This window comes from Amphiura filiformis, chromosome 1 (genome assembly GCF_039555335.1).
Source record: "Amphiura filiformis chromosome 1, Afil_fr2py, whole genome shotgun sequence".
In the NCBI taxonomy this organism is placed as follows: domain Eukaryota; kingdom Metazoa; phylum Echinodermata; class Ophiuroidea; order Amphilepidida; family Amphiuridae; genus Amphiura; species Amphiura filiformis.
The window spans coordinates 58,064,684-58,083,442 of NC_092628.1; the positions used below are offsets into that span (position 1 = coordinate 58,064,684).

General features: G+C 35.6%; 1 protein-coding gene across 5 annotated transcripts in view; it reads left to right on the forward strand.

Moving 5' to 3' along the window:
* Positions 1–17,975, forward strand: part of LOC140149661 (peroxisome proliferator-activated receptor alpha-like) — a 40,352-nt gene extending 22,377 nt beyond the window's left edge. For all 5 annotated transcript variants that reach the window (XM_072171742.1, XM_072171748.1, XM_072171753.1 and 2 more), the window contains 5 exons: positions 8,462–8,571; positions 10,132–10,282; positions 15,227–15,441; positions 16,102–16,492; positions 17,330–17,975. In XM_072171742.1, coding sequence (XP_072027843.1) covers positions 8,462–8,571; positions 10,132–10,282; positions 15,227–15,441; positions 16,102–16,492; positions 17,330–17,577 — 1,115 coding nt within the window. In that variant the 3' untranslated portion in view covers positions 17,578–17,975. The remainder of the gene's footprint in view (positions 1–8,461; positions 8,572–10,131; positions 10,283–15,226; positions 15,442–16,101; positions 16,493–17,329) is intronic.
* The last annotated feature ends 784 nt before the right edge of the window (positions 17,976–18,759 follow it).

The following is an 18,759-nucleotide window of genomic DNA, read 5'->3' on the forward strand; positions in this document are numbered from 1 at the left end:
ATGAATTTTAAAGGTATTAAAAACCAATCAAATATATTATGACGTCTTGGTGGTCTTTGACAACAGAGTGAGTTTATTGTGACCAGGCTTTTTTATTGTATGATGTGGATATCCTTCAGGATATTGTGGGCATTTGTATCAATAGAATTAATACACATAAAAATTAATTGATTTTGATATGAATACTGGGAATGTGATGACCCAATCAATCTTGTATTTCCTCCCAGGCAAATAAGGCCTATCCTTGAAAAGATATTTCGCACCATCAGTCCAAATATTTTTTCTTCAAAACCTTTCTTTTTACAATTGTTGTTTGTTGAAAAGTTCTACAAAGAAGGTAGGTAGGTGTGTGTGTGGGGGGGGGGGATACATTTTCAGCAAAATATTTACTGGTTGCAAGAGATACAAGCCTGGGTACAAGCAACTTTCTACTTCCAACGTAGCCTAACTTTATTTTATAGTACTAGTAGATAGGCCCTTTTAACTATGGCCTCCAAAAATATTACTGGTATAAATATAATGATCTTCCAGGAAATGAGTCAAGGAAGCTAAAAATCACATTTATATTTCTAATAGAACTTGTGGTTCTTGAGTTAAGGCCAATAATATATAGTTCTATATATCAAAACGAAAGTTTTGGACATTTTGCTCCTCCCAAGAAAAATCATGCACATGGGGTGGATATGTGAGGCCTATATCAAGCCATAGGATCTCCTTTATAGAACCATAGAAGTGATAGAACCCATCAGTGTAGACCCTAATATTCTTCTCTTCTGTCAATACAAATATGCTACGGGCCTATCGCCACTCACCCTCTTGTAGGGTTATACTATTTTCTGTGAATACTATGTTTTGATTGTAATTCTAGAAGGGTATATCCAAGAATTGCCCTTGTTTTCTTGTTTCCGGAATTGAAAGCTATACACCTTTATTATAGGCCTACACACACCCCCCACTCAACACCTGGGAGTGGGATATACACATAGGCCTACATTCAGCCATAAAGGGAAGGGCAAAACACATGGGCCACGCAGCAAACATGTGTCCTAACCATTTACCTGAGTATATCAAATAGATATGGTAATTGCAATTGGTGGATTCTATAACTTTAAGCTTTTGCAGTCAAATGGTTGATGAGTTACCTTTCCCCCACATTAAATATGGACTCTTTATCTGTATTTTGTGTATTTGTTTAAATATTGATTGTTGATAATTCTAATTGTTATCGGTAGCAATACAAACAATTTATACACAATATTTACACAATTGCACTGATTATGTTCTGAATATACACTTTCTAAAATTAACCTCGTTATAACCTTGTTGTCGTGATTCTTGGTGATTGTGAATCAAAGTAATTTGCATTGTCATATTCAGATGATTGTAAAAATAAAAATAAAAAACAAGATATCATATTGTGTCAATACTGTAACCTTATTATTATCTTGTCTGATAAGAGCAATCCATTATTTTTAGCATGGCTATCTTACAAAGCCAAATGCGGGTGGCTAACTTCAATCATTATTTTAAATGGGAAACAGAGGAAGCCTCCATGCTTCAATCAAATATTTCTAGTCCATTTCACAGAGGAGAAAGTTCTGTGGCATTTGATGAGAATATTGTCTCTTGTAACTAAATTCAAGGAGTAAGATGGTCTTTTTTTGTATAAACACAGTGGATGAACTGAGGTTTATGAAATTAAGAGTAAATTCACATGTGTTTGTTCTACATACAATTAGATACAAAAATAGTGTCAATTGCAACAGGTTATTTTTTTTCCAGTTTTATTACATAGGCCTACTTGTGTGAATTCTTTTTCATGTGTTTGTTCTACACAGTGAAGGGTAGTTGGGGGCTTTAGTTGATAAACTGGATTATAAATGAGGCAATACTAGTAAAATCTTGATCTCTCCTTGTTTTACCCCTTAATAGTCCCTGTGATTAAAATACAATGAATGTGATATTGAATTTAAATAAATGTATTAATAATAATTTAAAAAAAACACCTCACAATCGTAAGCTTTCATTCTGAGCTTAAATTTAACTTTGTACTACTTGTCAATAGGCGAGTATGAAATTTGAAATGGGTAGATTTTTGACGATAGAACTAATTAACCGCATTGGTAGAAATGTTATTTGCATCTTGAAAAGTATGACTGAATTGCTGTACCTGTGCTACACAAAGTCAAACTATAATAATAGCTCTTTTTGTGGAAATAAAAGTAAAACAAGATAAGAAGATGATACATTGTTTGTTTAGTAAATACCGACTTCTTATTTTACCACTGATTGTAATCATCTTAATTGTAACTCCTTGTTATCAGCAAGAGGAATTCAACATCTAAAAATGGGATCGGCATTGGTGTGCATTTCTTAATTCGGATATTTGCCTACCTGGTCTTAATCACTCGTTATCTTTTCAAGAACACTTCGCTATCTCAGTTTTATGATGAACATTAATTTGAATGATGTCTGGTATGATCTGATCACATTTTTGTGTAATATTTTATGCTGAATCTCAGTTTGCAAAAAATGATTGCACCATTTCTTTATACAAATTTGGAGTTGTGAGCTAGGCCTATGTGAAATTACAGATTTTTTTTGTTGCTGTTTTTATAATCTGATGAAAATAAAATTCACACAAAAGTAAAGCATGCATCATTCAGCTAGTTGCTACTTTCATAAGAGTTTCTAAAACCAGGTATTTTGAAATGATTTGTAAACCTTCATAATTGACTGGTTTTGGGTGCTCTTGCATGGGCATATTAAAACTCTGGACATAAATTAAATATGTTTATTATTTAGGCCTATAGATGTACATAAAATTTAAAGATGATAATTTGAAATTTGACAATCTTGTCTCAATTAGAGATGGTACAGTTATGGTTAAGAAGTTGTGCCAATCATTTGATGCATTGTTGTGTGATAATACTAGCAATGATCAAATATTAACACTGATAGACATAACTGTTTGGATTCCATTTCTATTGAGATCAAGAACTGTGGACTTTGAACCTCATTTATGTATACACATCGCACGGTGTTGAAAACAAGACTGGCATTTTCGGTTTAGAACATTTCAGGCGATTTGTAGGGGAAGGAACGTATGATGAGTTAGTGCCGGAATTGCTTGGTAGTGAGCCGCTGGTAAATCTGTGAATCACAAGTACTGTATTTAGCACGTTTGTAGCTCTCTGAGTTTATGATTCACGGCATGCAGATAAAGCAAGAGGCGTGATGTAATTGCTGCTATTTTGTTTGTGGTTATATTAGGCATTTACATACAAGTGTGTGTTACTAGGTTTCTTTAATACTTGTGTGATCAACTGAAGCTTCCAAAATGGATGTCAAGAAGGAAATGGAGAATTGGGATTGGACAGAAATTATGTACCAGCTTTTGCAAAATATGGCTGATCGGCAACAAACTACTACTAGTAAGTCACACTCATATCTAATCAAACTTTCCACATATCAACTAAAGCATCATGATGTTATATTATTTTATGGAAAGAAAAAGGCACATTCACACATCAAAATGCAATTGCAGGATGAAAACCAAACAACTGTGTGCTGGCATGGGGCTATTCCAGTAAATAAGTGAACACCCCTATAGAGGAGTATCTTATTAATAAATGAAATGTCTGGATTTCTAAGTTTGCTTTTTGAAAACGACTAGAATTCCAGTAGCCAATGTTACTGGAAAAAGCTTGGAAATCCAATTAAATGAATGAAAAATCAAAGAAATGTCTGAATGAGCCTCTCAAATTGAGGATTTTGGATTTTGAACTACTTTTCTGCTGCATTTGGACAATTTAAAAGCCTGTACTTCCAACAATCACGACCGCGGACAAAAAGTCTGGATATCCGAACTCGATCCTCTATGGGGGTGTGTATCTATTTTCTGGAATAGCCCAAGGATGCAGTCTGAGAGAATTGAAGGGTTTCTTCTGAAATATAATATTATGAGCAGTACATCTTAGAATTTTATTCAGTGTCCACCAAACATCTTGTAATATACTATTAGTATTACTACTAAATTTTGTTTCAGTACTCTTTGATTGATCATAATTGCTGTATATTTAGAGGTTAATAACTGTGCATTGGTTATTTGGAGGGCATTGTGAAAAATCTAAATATTTTGCCTTTGGAACCGAGGGATATTCCGAGGTCCAAAGGCAAAATGTTTAGATTTTTCACAATGCCTGACATATTACCGATGCAAAGTTATTAACCTCATTTATAACTGTCACTTTCATCTCTTCACTTTACCAAATAACACAAAAGTTTCCTCAAAAAATAAACAATCTTTACGTTTTGCCTTTCCAAAAATCAATCGGGCTAAAACAGGATGACCAATAACAAAAGAGCGAATCACAATTTGTGCAAATATGGTAGCGCGCGATCCAAATATGGCGGCCAGCTCTCCCGCAATTTGTTCGACGCACAACATGGCGCGCGCAGAGGTAATATTTACGCTGACGGCGTGGAGGTCCACTGTTGAATATTAGTGACCCGCGTTCAGTGTTTGCGTTTTGGCAAATAAATAAAAATGATTGGATCGCATGTATCTCGTATATTAATGAGGTTATGAATAGGCCTATATGTTTAAGTATGATTTCTCTTCCCCCCCCCCAAGTTCATTATTATATTCGTGATATGACAAATTTCACCGTTGACCTAGCTCAGGTGTAATTTGGAAGGTAGTCTTCAATGTTATGTTTGGGAATCAACTTAATTCCAATTTTCAGCCAACCTTGAAGCATTCTTGCAAAAAGTACATAGGGTCAAAAGTTATAAAAGTACATAATATTATTTCATAAATTGGAACTAAATGTATAGGCCCCTACATGTGAATCTTAGGTATGTACCATGATTACTGAATATTGCCATAGATTGTGACAACAATTGAGTGGGATGTCAGGAGCCATAATATTTTTCCAGTTTTAGTAATTTAACTAAAAAACCTGCAGTGTACTTAATTTTAATACTTTGATGATGATCTTAACATGCTTAAAGGAAATGAGTCAAGGAAACCAATAATCACATTTATATTTCCATAGTTTTTGCAGTTCTTGAGTTACATACAGCCAAGATTATATCAAAATGAAAGTTTTGGGCATTTTCCCCCTTCCCGAGAATAAAATGACAACGGGCGGAAATGTGGGCCCATACTATTCCTCTTGTGTGTCAGCTTTATTTGTCTCAATATTTTGACTGCAAACTCTGCTAGGTTATGCCCCACCCATGACCATGCATCTTAGAGGCACATTCTCATATTATGGTCCACTGCAATTTATATCTATAGAATATCCATATATTTTGTCTAAACCTGTAGATTTTTCTGGGTTTAGGTTTATACTATTTTGTGTGAATAATATGTTCTTTACTACTGTACAAATGTAATACTGATGCTAAATAATATGCAGTAAAAAGTATGTAACCTACATCCCCAATATAATGTTCAATTTTGATAGGAATTCTTGAAGGGGATCTGAGATCAAATTATTGAAATTATAAACCATGCAACAATGCCACAATGATTTATTTCCTGAAACTTAACTTTTGAAATGTGTAAGTATAGTCACCAATTTTGTGGAAAGTTTTACAACTCAAAATCTGTGAATTAATGTCCCTTTAATTTGCTTTTGTAAACAAATTCACTTGAAAGCATTTTACCATGAAGGATCTTAAATTTTATGAATGAATCATCTTATAAAATTGTTAAAGTTTGAAGTAAAATTGAGTCCCCTTACTACATATAGTTGCATGTATAAAAAGACCGTATAGGCACATGATGTAGTGCATTCATAATTTGAGGTTATTGCCTCACACACATGTGTCTATTACAAGAAACAAGTTCACAAATCAAAACATGGCAAAGTCCACTGCTAGTCTTTGGTGAAAGCCTGATACAAACTGTCTATGCCTATATAGACTGTGCTTTGAGGGTTCCAGCCTTGGGCTTGCCTTTGGTGAAAATTCTCTTCCCTCCCTAAAAGTTCCTATATGGTCGGGAATCCTTCAATTAAGGTCAGTTACATCACAGAATTTGATTGTAGAATTTCTTCTCACCCCCATACACTTAGCACGTGCAGATATAGGTAATGTATGACGTCCGTGATTCGGAAGTCACGTAAAGCCGTTGGTCCCGTGTACAGGAAGAGTCAAACCCTGTGCATGTTAAGTGTCAAAGCTATTCAAAAAGAGTAGGGGCCCATCCCCGGTTCTGATATCTGCAATCAATCCTAGGTTCCAGGATTGTGCATAGGTAAACTGTGCACGTTAAGCCTGTGCGACAATACTCAAATTTAGGTAGGCCTATGCACATTATTCACACAAAAAGCAATTAATCAGGTAGTATAGTAATCAAGAAAGACTTTGTAAGCCTACTAAGTATAGCCTGCTGTAACACATAATGGTAAATCTCCCATATTGGATTGTCATGAAGGGGGACTAAAAGATTGTACCTTTGGCATTTATAAGCCCAAAAGGACAAGACAATTGGCATCTTTATGAAGTGTTTCCAGTGGCATAGCCAGCACTTTTTCAGAGGGTGGGCAAAACGGGGGCAAGGGGTGGGAGGCAAGCCAACTTTGAAGGGGCAAACTTTCATGAAAATGGTAAAAAAAGGTCTAGAATCTTAAATATCAGGATGGCCAGCATCCCACCGTGGGGGGGCAAGACTTCTCACAGGGGACAGCTTCTCCCTTCCCCCTGGTTATGCCACTGAGTGTTTCAAAAGTTTGTGCATGTAGCACTTCACGTGTTATTGGCACATGACATTACAGTAGGATGCAAACATACACCTTCACCTTAAATTGATTAAATTTGTCATGCACATGCCGAAGTAATCCGGGGGTACACAAGGCAGTATTTCGATTTGTTTCCTAGGCTAAATCATTTGAATGTGAAAATAGTAGTGATACTATGCTATGAACATGGTGTCAGTTGAAAGGAGCATGAATTATTATCAGTGCAAAGGCTGTGTGGAAGTCTACATATGGGCTGCTACCTTTGCCACAGTAACCTTTGCCCCCTCAAATAAAGTTTATCAATAATAAATATTATTTGACAATTATCAATATTGATTTTGATAAATGCTTTTCCCATATCAGCCTTAGTAATTTTCCCTGGCTGTTATGTGCCAGAGGAGGCTTAAAGGCATTCCTACAATGCACTATGATTGGGAAATTTGATCAATATAACCTAATTTTAAAGGCAAAGTCCCCATTGCCACACACACAAAATGGTCATTTTAAAACTGCAGCCAACGAGCTAATAGTTGAGACTTAGGACTGATATTTGATTTTCTTACAGGAAACATTCATATTGTCCCACTGCATTAATTTTATTCCTAAGTCTCGATGTTTTGAATGTTAAATAATAGGATGAAAACACCAGATATTTGCACACAATCCCAATGCAAGGTATGGTCAACTTTCCACATGTGTACAAAAGCCAGACATACCAAGGTCAGAAACCCCATTGGGTTATGGGAATGTCTTTAAACATCCTCTGGTTATGTGCCATGATGTGAATGAAATTATGGTATTTACATTGATAGTAATGTGTACTTTTTGTTACAGCTAGGGTTTTGGATTCATCAGTCAAAAGTTTTTAGCAGAAAAATAAAGTGCAATATACAACAAAATCGATGAAGAGATGATTTTTGAATAAAATAATGGGAGAATAGAAGGATGGTAAGGTCACTGACCATTGTAGAGAGGGTGGCTCAACCTTTTTCAGTTAAGTTGATTTTCTGGCCCCAGCTAGAGCTATTACTGCTTAGATTCCTATTATGCTGGTGATATTTATGATAAATATTTAACTAAATCAGGTTAAATATTAACAAACTCAAAAGTTTCAATTTTGGCCAGGGTTGGGAAAACTTAGACATAGGCTTAGGAACGGGGGGGCTTGAGGGGCTCAGCCCCTCAATACCTTTCAGCCCCCCAATAATCCTAGGTGAACTTAAATAATTGTGATAAAATAGAGGAAAAGGGTCTTTGTGACCTATATTTTGCAAAATTTTCTGACTGCGAGGGGGGACGTGCACCCCCAACTGGCCCCACAAACATTTTTCAAGTTTCAGCCCCCCCAATGTTGAAAATCTTCCTAAGCCTATGTTAGAATATTGACTGTAGGGAAAGGACAGTGATCACAAAGAGATTCAGGATTTGAACAAAAGGTTCTTTTAATCCTTGAGCAAGGGTCTGCTAGTATGATGATCATTGAAAGAAACAAATGCAACCGGTATTAACCCAAATGACTCTCCCAAAATGTTCAACTTCCCTGTATTTTGTTATTCTCATAAGTGTTTCTTTCTCAAAGAAGTGAAAGTAACCATTTAAGAATTCATCCAACATTGGTTGTAAATGATCTGGTGGTGTCACTTTCATCCGATATTTTGACTTTCTTGTAGCATGTTAACAAGGTTCTTTCTTATTTTGTGTTTTTTCAGCGGGATCGGAGAGATATCGTGAGCATATAGATTTGCCCATGAAATGTAGGGTATGTGGTGATAAAGCATCAGGCTTCCACTATGGAGTGCATTCTTGTGAAGGGTGCAAGGTATGTAAGAAGACGCACAGCACAATATTTTTGTATTTATCTGGAAAATCAACTTCATTCAAATACTAAATGTTCTGTGCATGAAACTTTATATACATGTATAAATTTAAAGAGAAGAAAATTACATCTATCTTCTCAATCAGATTGGGGCCAATCTAAATCGGCCGATTTCAGTTACATGTACATCATTGTAAATATGGATCTGGGAAAATCCCTTATTTGCTGATCTAATGAATTGAGTAATTATTTTCATGCAAAATCAGTATTTAGGCTTCAATTTCATGAAAGCAGTTACAGCTAACATGTTGTATTTTTCTGGTAAAGTTGATTACTTCAAAGCTTTTATCAGAGCTAGGGGATTTCCCTTGTTTACATCAATCACAGTTGATGGTTGCAGATTATAGAGGGCGTCCTAATTAATTTATCAAGGAGTGTAGGATGTCTTATTTTTGGTACAATACTGAATGGGATCGGTATCCGATCAGCCAATTTAGAAAGCACACTGATCAGTGATTGGGATTCGGATAAAGGGTAGATGGGTGTATCCCCAGCAGGCCCATATCCAGGATTTATTTTGGGGGGTGTTGATTTTGAAAAAGATGACTTTTTTTTTTCAAAATTTGGACCTTTTTGGACTTTAGGGGTGGTGTTTGGACATTTTTGGACCAAAAAGGCATAAAAAACCTCTATGGCACTTTTTGGGTCAAAAAAGGGGACTTTTTGGGCCTTTGGCTTTTTTTTGGGGGGTGTTGCACCCCACACACCTACCCCCTAGCTATGGGCCTGATCCCCAGAGATTTTCATTTTAACACCAAAGTTACTACTTCTGTCTTCTAGTTTTTGCATTTATTCCTCTCTCTGTCTGTATTGATATTACTGGTCCAGTCCAAAGGTTTGATGGGGCTATTGAAAAGCAATAAACATGATAAGTGATTGTGATCTAATCAACTACAACCAATTATTGACAGAGATAACATGATGATGATTGTTTAAGTGATAAATGCTCAATATCATGCTTTATTTAATTATGATAAGTTTTAATAAAAAATACCCAAAGTAACATATACCATGTTATATTTAATGTGAATGTTGTTTTTCTGTGTGAAATACACCATGTATACATCCAGTGAAAATTAAAAACTGGACAGTAACTCTCATTGATCCAAATATTTCAGAGAATCATTCTTCATAATCAGTGGTGTACTTCAACTGACTGATTATAATTATTCAATCAATATGTGACAATAATTGTTGACCATTTGTTGATTTTCACTAAGTGCTATTAACAAATATAAATCTCTTCATTTACCATATAAACACATTGCTTGTTTGAATGATTCAGTAGTCTTTCTTTCCAGGTTGTTACTGCCCCTGAACCTGGAGTCCTAGGCTAGGCAGGCCCAAGACTCCTGACTGAGGGTGTCCAGATTTTGTGATTGCTTAGAATGATGTAGGGATAAAGGGATTGTACAATCACCATCTTACTGTGTTTTAGACACCACTTTCAAATAGTATGATAAAGTAAAGAACTAAGAAAATTATATTATCTGATTATTACAGGGTTTCTTCAGGCGGACCCACAGGATGAAGTTGGAATACAAACCATGTCCCTATGTGAAGACAGAGCCATGTAAAATCAATGTACAAACCAGAAACAAATGCCAGTACTGCCGCTTCCAGAAATGTCTCGCAGTTGGAATGTCACATGATGGTAATTAGTATTTTATTTTACAATTATGTAGTCCGAAATCCAATTGGACTCAAACTGGTCAGACTGAGAGACTTGTGTTATTCTATACATACATGTATGTATGGCAAATCTGCCATATTGGATTGCCATGTATGGAACCAGAATAGTGCACCTCAAGCAGTGTGTGGCAAAGGCATGAAATTAATGTAACAGATCACAAACATGCACACCTGTGGAATCTATTCTATCCTCCATGAGCAACAAGCATGCAAACATGTCAGAGTCGTAATTCTCCCAGTCTAACCTCCTTGGTGGAACTACATCTAGAGTATATATATATATAAATCACTCACAGTTGACTAAGTGTTGCCTTTTATTCAGTCAAACATTGCACTTGTTTGTCAGTGAAATCATATATGTGACATGATCAAGGGGAATGAGTCGCATGTCAACCCTTGTCCAAAATGAGTTTTACACATATGTTTCTAAAGAGGACATATAAAGCTTTTAGAAACTGAATACCCTATGTTGATAAGACTTTTCGTTGCGAAGTTATGTCAATTTATCAATCGCTGAAAACAATATTTTAAAAACAAAAGAATTTGAGCACTTTCTTTGCCAATATCACAAAATCAATATTAGCGACATCCGACTCATTTCCCTTGATCGTGTCACATATGTGATCAATCTAACCTTACGTTTCACCATTAAACAAATGTGGTGCTTCAGAACTAGTGTTGTCTATGCTTCAGGACTAGTGTCGTCTGGCGACATAGTAATGGATGACCTAAGAGAAGTTGCTGGTGTGAAATGATACCTTGGCGCGGGTTAGATTATAATGACAGCTCCTGTTTTACTTCAATTGATTTAGTTAAATTTGATAATAGTTAAATATATGTACCTTTGTCTTTCATCCAGCACAAAATTTAATTTCTTAGTACTAGTATAGCCCAGATTACATATGAGTAATTATAAATGATATGCATGTACATCCACTGTAATATTTGAAACTGAAAATAAAACTGAAACTGAAAACTGAAACCGAAATCACTAAAAATGGTAGTAAAGATATGTGTTTGAAACTTCAGAGAAAATAAAAGGTAAATTTGTCAAGTTTTGAGCATAAAGGACCTGGATCCTTAGGAATGCATACCTTGGGTAATGGGATTTCTTTAAAATTTAGCATTAATTTGAATACTTGGAATTATGCAAATTGATTCTGAAAAATGTTAGCAACATTGAAACAAAATCTCTTGAAATGACATTAATTTTCCCTAAAATGAAACAAAAGAAAAGATAATGGGGGGGTAAGTAAGAGGTGCCACTCGGGGTAACAATAAATGCTGGAAAGAAAAATAGATTTTGTGCAACGTAGGTGGAGCGACTCAGAAAAAAAATATGTAAAAAGAACATAATAAATATGTGTGAATTATTCTGGATAATGTCATCCTCAAATGAATGAAAAATTTAAAAATATAAAGATCTCATTCAAATGATGACTTCTTTTGTCCACAACATATAGGACATCACTTGTATTATTAATCATCTGTAGAGGTATTTTCATGGGAAATTCCCTTTTGAATATTTCAAAGTTAGACAACAGGACAGGAAGGGAATTGTAAGTAAATATTCTTTTATTAAGGGATCTAAAATGAGCGTTTAATGCGTTTCGACAGTATTTTTTGTGGGACATGAGAGCACCACAGACCTATCGAATTGCATTCTGAATCTGAAGCATGTCTTTCTGATATCAAATAATTTTCATTTTTGAAAATCACAATATAATACAAATTTTATGACAAATTATAAAAATTTGATATTTTTCAAATTTTGATATATAACAGTCCTCAAGTAAATTATATAAATCTAATGGCATATTCTTAAAGTGTATGTAGCAGGAAGGAAAAGCCGACGGTCAATTGAAAATTTTACCTTTCATATTGAAGATATGGATTTTTCCCCAAAAGACCTAATTTTTTTTCGTTTTTTGGGTAAAAAAATCCATATCTTCAATATGAAAGGTCAAAATTTTCAATTGATCGTCGTTTTTCATCCCATACATACACTTTAATTATAAATCATCAGATTTATAAAGTTTACTTCAAGTACTGTTAAATATCAAAAATATCAATTTTAATGATTTGCCATAAAATGTGTATTAAATTGCGAATTTCAAAAATCAAAATTATTTGATATCAGAATGACATTCTTCGTATTCAGAATGCAATTCGATATGTCTGATGTGCTCTAATGTCCCACAATAAATACTGTCCAAACGTTCATACCCCAGCCCTTAAATCGATTTGCATAATCATATTACTTGATGAAAGAATCCTTTACTTTGTTAAACCATGGAAGTAATACACATGGAAGCTGGTCAAATACTACATCAAAGTGAGTATCATACTTGCCGCGATACTGAACAAAAGCAGTACAGTTGAAAGTGGAACAATTGAGTCATCGCATGGTCAGCGTGTACCATGTCTAAAATCAAAGTTCCCGCTTAAAATCAATAGCATGCGAGGTCGTGTACTAAGTCCTGACAATGGGCTGTGTTATATTACCGCAGTACCTGACTAGTTTTATGAACACAAACAGATTTTATAAAATCCCTACGTAATGGTCAGAATGCTATCAGTTTAATTTATACAATTTTATTAAAAGTATATAATTATATGAAAACCTACCGAATAAATGTATATATATGCTAGACTTTCAGATAGCAGTTTTAAAACAGAAAATGAAATGAAATACAATTTATTTTACGCAAAATGTAAAGATAATACCCGACTCTGGAACATTCTGGTCAACAGCAATTTCGGGCAACCCCGGGCACACAAATAGCTGCGGGATTCATTTTATAATGTAAAGCATGTGCCAAGTGCGCATATCAATTATTACCGCTAATTAGCGGTTTAGACGTAAATGCATGATTTACAATATTTTGAAGTTTAAGAAAATCTGTAAGTATAGGGCAGAAATCGATATTTTGAATGGATTTCTGTAATTATGGATTACAAATCTAACATCCCTGTCACTTGTTTCTGAATAAAAACAACATTCTTGAAACAAAATCAAGAAAAACACGATTTTTGCTCAAAATAATAAACCTGTAAATAAACGAACTGGCAATAAAGGCGGCAAGTCTGATCCACATCAAAGACACGCTGACTTCATTGTTATCACAATAGCTTGATACGTACCCTCTATAGAATGTTACGTAAATAATTCAATAGGTGTTGGATCGACCAGCTTCCATGTCTCTTACTTCCATGGTTAAACTACCATAGCCTATTTGCTAACATCCCATGGTGTTGTTAAACTAGCAATTATATAGGGGTCTACAATTTTACCAAATGGCGACATTTTCCATATTTATTATACTGTGTTATTTGTATATGTTGTCTGAAAAATAAAGGTTAGCTCTTTATATGAACAACATCAAATTTTACCAATATAAACCCATAAATGAAGAAAAACAGGAACTTTCAAAACACACTAACCCACCTTTATGTTGTCGCTCATGCACACCAGTAATCATGCATTGTTAGAATTGAAAACAACTGAAGCGTAAAGTGCACCAGTCCCAGATTTGTATTGTCCACTACCTCACATGATATTAATATCGGATCATGCATTGTTACGAGTCCACTATCAGGTATTATCTACATTCAAAGCAAATCAAAATGTTCACTCATCTGGAGACATTTATTTTACACCATGCAGTTGCAGGTTGACAAAGTAGTCCCCTTTTCAAGGCTTTGAAAGTCCTGGAAATTTTCACAAGGTCCTTAAAAGTCCTTGAAAATTTACCTAAAGTATAATTTTGACAAAATTTGGGGGAGTGGAGAGGAGCTGTCACTTTCGTTAATATGTGCCGCATGGAGAGCTGCATCATGATTTTTGTGTTGTGGCAAATCCTTGAAAATCATGCTTTTGGACCCTGAGAGTCCTCAAAAAGTTCTTGAATTTTTAAAGGCTTCAAGGTGCGGGAACCCTGTGTTACTGTAATGAGTGACTTATTACCGGTAATAGTGACTTATTACCGGTAATGATTGAATAATGGCCGACTGTGAACACTACTATACTGTATTGATAGAATACCACAACACACATACTATGAAGGGTCTTAGGCAACCATGCTAAATATGGTAATCCAAGACACTACATAAACTGCTTTGTTGCAATCAATTATTTACAGTTCTAGAGGGCATGTCCTGGTCAACCAACAATTTCAACCCTTGCAGCCAAAGCCTATCCCATTTTGTATGAATCAAAATAACCCTTTGGCATACGATTCTGGGTTCCATGACCATTTTCAATTAATTAAGATTTTGTCTATAAAATGTCCTATATTCTACAGAAATGATTAACCTTGTTTGTTAATTAAGAGCTCCCAATACAATAAATTACTGGAAAGTGATGGTTTGGTGTATTCCTTACCATTTTCACTATCTAGAGAATAACTTTCCATTCTAACAAAAAACATGGATTAAGCAAAATAAAAATATGGATTTTGTCAATATAAGGCAAGTCACTGTGAGCTTGGCAAATTGAACCATAATATGTGACACCTGAGGTAAAAAAGTGGGAAGCTCCTTCCCGGGGAGTTTGGAGGGAAATTAAGGTCCTTAAAATAAGAAATACATAGGAATTTGGAGGGAAATGTATCTTTTTGAAAGGAAATTTTGACAATCTTCCAGGGAAATTTCCATTTTTTCCAGCCCTGCCAGAAAGATATGTTATGGCTCATTAATTGTTTTGCTATGTTGTTTTTTCTCTAGTGCAGCTGGTGACATCACAAAGAGAAATAAGAGTGCACATTTCACGGGGCACAGCTTCAAAATGCTGGTATACTCATGTGCATACTTAGAGACAAGGATAGGTGCAGGCACACCAGGTGCCATCCTAATCATAATACACCATTTCACTTAATAATTTTATGTTCAATTTTCCTCTGCACAGCCTCACGATTTGGTCGCATGCCAAGAGAGGAAAGATTACGACTGCTAGAAGAATTGAACCAAGAGGAAAGTGAACAGACAGCAGAAGACAAGCACAGAATGGAGCTGAGAGAACTCACCAACAGGGTCCATGATGCTTACAAAGATATCTGGAGTGTCAAGTTTCAAAATGTCTTTGATGGGAAAGGAACCAAGATTAAACAGGAGGGATGGATTGTAAGTAACTAAGGCAAACAAAAAATGTTGCATTGGTGTAACCCAACTAACCTTGAAAATATGCCTGACTCTGAGCTTTTTTTTTTTTTTTGGGGGGGGCAGGCTTGGAGAGGGAAGGGAGGGAAGCAAAAGAAAAAGCACTTATTCTTCTCCTCATAAAAAACAGAATATCTCAACATCGGGTCACAATGGCTGTGTAGATTACTGGTATCGGCGCAACATTTTCAGTGTGAATGAAAAGTTTTCTCCACAAGTTTGTTACATTCATCACAAATATTTCACTACGGGCTGTACAGTTTCATATAATAATTCACGATAAAGATACGCCATATTATCCATCAGTATGTGATGCACTATTTGCAATGTTTGAAGCATATACCAGACATGCATCATTATCATTATAACATGCTGACGGATATGTTGAATTCAACACAAAACTTTCATCCAAGAGATTTTTGTGACATGAAATTAATTAATGAATATTATCAATTGGGTGTATTTCAACTTTCTTACTTGGTATACATGTAGAGCTTGATATTTAAAACCGTTGTGCCAAATTTAATAATTATGACCAAAATCCTTATACATGCTATGAGGAGTTCTTAATAATGATAATGCTAACTTTCATTTGTGTTATTATTTATGTGCCATTGTTCACAGGGTGGATTTGATATCTACAGTACTCCAATGAGAGAATTAACAGAACTCAAAGACATTGCCTACTTCTGTAAGAGTGCCCTCCATTCCGCAGTGGAAAGTCTGGCAAAATTTGCCAAAAAGTTGACTGAATTTCGCAGCTTGGACATTAACGATCAAGTGTCGTTACTCAAACATGCTGGTTTTGAGATCTCAATGATAGCAATCTCTTCACGATATGTGGCTGATGGGTTATGGTTCCCAAGTGATAGAGTATACTTCAGGAAACAGATACTGGAACATTTGGATCTCACATTTTTTGAGGACAAGTTTCGATTTTTTGACAAGATGAAGAATTTGAATCTGTCTGATAGAGAGCTGTCTCTGTTCTGTGTACTTGCACTAGCAGCACCTGGTAAGTTTTGCTCTCAATTGACATGGGTGGAAGAATAATCCACAGATACTATATCCTATTCTTTAACTAGTCTAAAATAAGTAGAGCCTTTTGGCATCACAGTAGGAAAGTGTAGCTCAGATTTAGTGCAACAGGTGCAGACTTGCTGAAAGCATATTTTTAAATGACATGCCAAATAAAGACAGATGGATGCACAAAACCAAATAATTCCTGGATTTCTGCACATTATTTGGGACTGAACCAATCATGTAGATCCAAAGAGCACCGACATGTTTGCATGTCGCTCACGGAGGGTAAATATTGTACTTCCAGATTATTTTGAACTTCGATTCAAAGTTTGTTGTTTGCATTCTGCATGTAACATGTGCTAAAAACATGTGATAAGTACTGCGTGCACAAACGTTTGTAACACTTAAAAGCCAGATACACTGTTCTGGGTATGCTAGACCTCCCTGCATGTTAGTATAGGGACTAAGTACAAATGTATGCAATACGATGGCAGCTCTTAGGATTGAACCTGCAACCTTGTGATCAATGCCTAGTCAAAGATGGGCTCCTGGGGTAAAACAACTGGAATGCATGAGGATTGAATATGAATTATGATTATTGTCGTTAGTGACTTTAAATAGACGCCACCCATTTCTATACCAAATTATTTTGGAAAGTTTTATTCTATTCCTAGTGATTTGGAAAAATTTCTACATAGTGAAATATCATGAATATGTTGCAGTATTTAAAAGAAATGGGAATGTAGTCATGGAAGTTAGTAAGAAAATATAATCCAACAATATGCATCTAAAATGGCAGTATATATTCTTTATTTAAATGCATTTACAGATCGAGATGATCTCCTAGATCGTAACCAGGTGGAGAAGTTCCAAGAAGTCATCCTGGAGGCACTGGAGCTTGAAGTACGACACAACCATACACACAGTCCACTGGTGTTTCCAAGACTCTTGGGTAGACTTGTGGATCTTAGACAACTCAAACTGGAGCACATAAAGCAGGTACAAGAGCTGATGCTTTTGGACACGCCATCCTATGGTGGGCCAACACCACTCATGAAAGAGGTGTATGGTTTATGATCATGAAGAGGCTGCCTTATAACATGGATATTTATGTGTGGTTCAAGGGTTATCTTGTCATTCATTGTACGCAAGTGTGGTGGATGTGAACCTTGACATTCAGGTATAGAATTTGAACTTTGAAATATACACCAAAAGTCTTCTATACATTAAGTCTTCCTTTGCACAATTCTTCCATGTGAATTCTACATATCATGACTTATAATAATGTGTAAGAGTAGTGCCAAAGCTCATCATGACTGACTTTGAAACCAGGGCTGGATATCAAAAAGCTCTGCTCAGTATCTCCTTGGTTAATTGAACCCATAATAATATGTGATGTGTTTTAGGCACAATAGGTATAAAGAGTTGAGATGCAAAATACGATATACACCAATCAGGATGTAGATGTTCATCATGTTCTGATATGGTTTGCACTCAGTCGGTGCAGTCAGGACAATGGTGTTTATGTTGTTTTGCATCTGTACTCTTCATGAACAATGTATCAATGTTGTGTAATCCACCCAGATAGTACATTGTGTTGGACCAAAACCCACATGCATAATTCGACTGCTTAGTGCCAGAAGTGGGTAAGTGCAATTATAGCTGTCATGTGTAGATGAGTACAAATTACTGTGTGTAAATTGCCAAATGTTCACAGGACAGCTATTGCACTTACCCACTTCTGGCACTTACATTGTGTAGCAGGCGAATTATGCATGTGGGTTTTGGTCTCCCTTGATGGGTTGCAAGTCTGTGTGATAAAAGACCCAGGTATGTTATACCTTTATACAGATTTCAGGATTTGGAAAGTCCTTATAGGTCTAACCGATGTAGACCATTATTCATAGGTGTGTTTCCAAACCTTTTAGGACAATTTTTTAACATACTTGAGCAATGTTGGGCCATGGTCTTAGCAGGAATACTGCTTGTAACTTGCAGCTTTGTGAGAGTGTTCAAAATGCAGTAATGTTACAGAAATTTCACTAACATTATACCGGTGAGTCATTGTAAGTCCTTTAATCCATCGTAAGTCAAAACCCATCGTAACTTAAACATCGGTATGATTGGTCTGGGCTTGCAATAACTTAAATGACTTATGATGCATCACAGCTGTTAGTGAAATCTAAATATAAGTGAAATTGACCCCTGTTCGAATGGATAGTTTAAGAAGATTGCCAAGTTCAACTTTATTACAACATA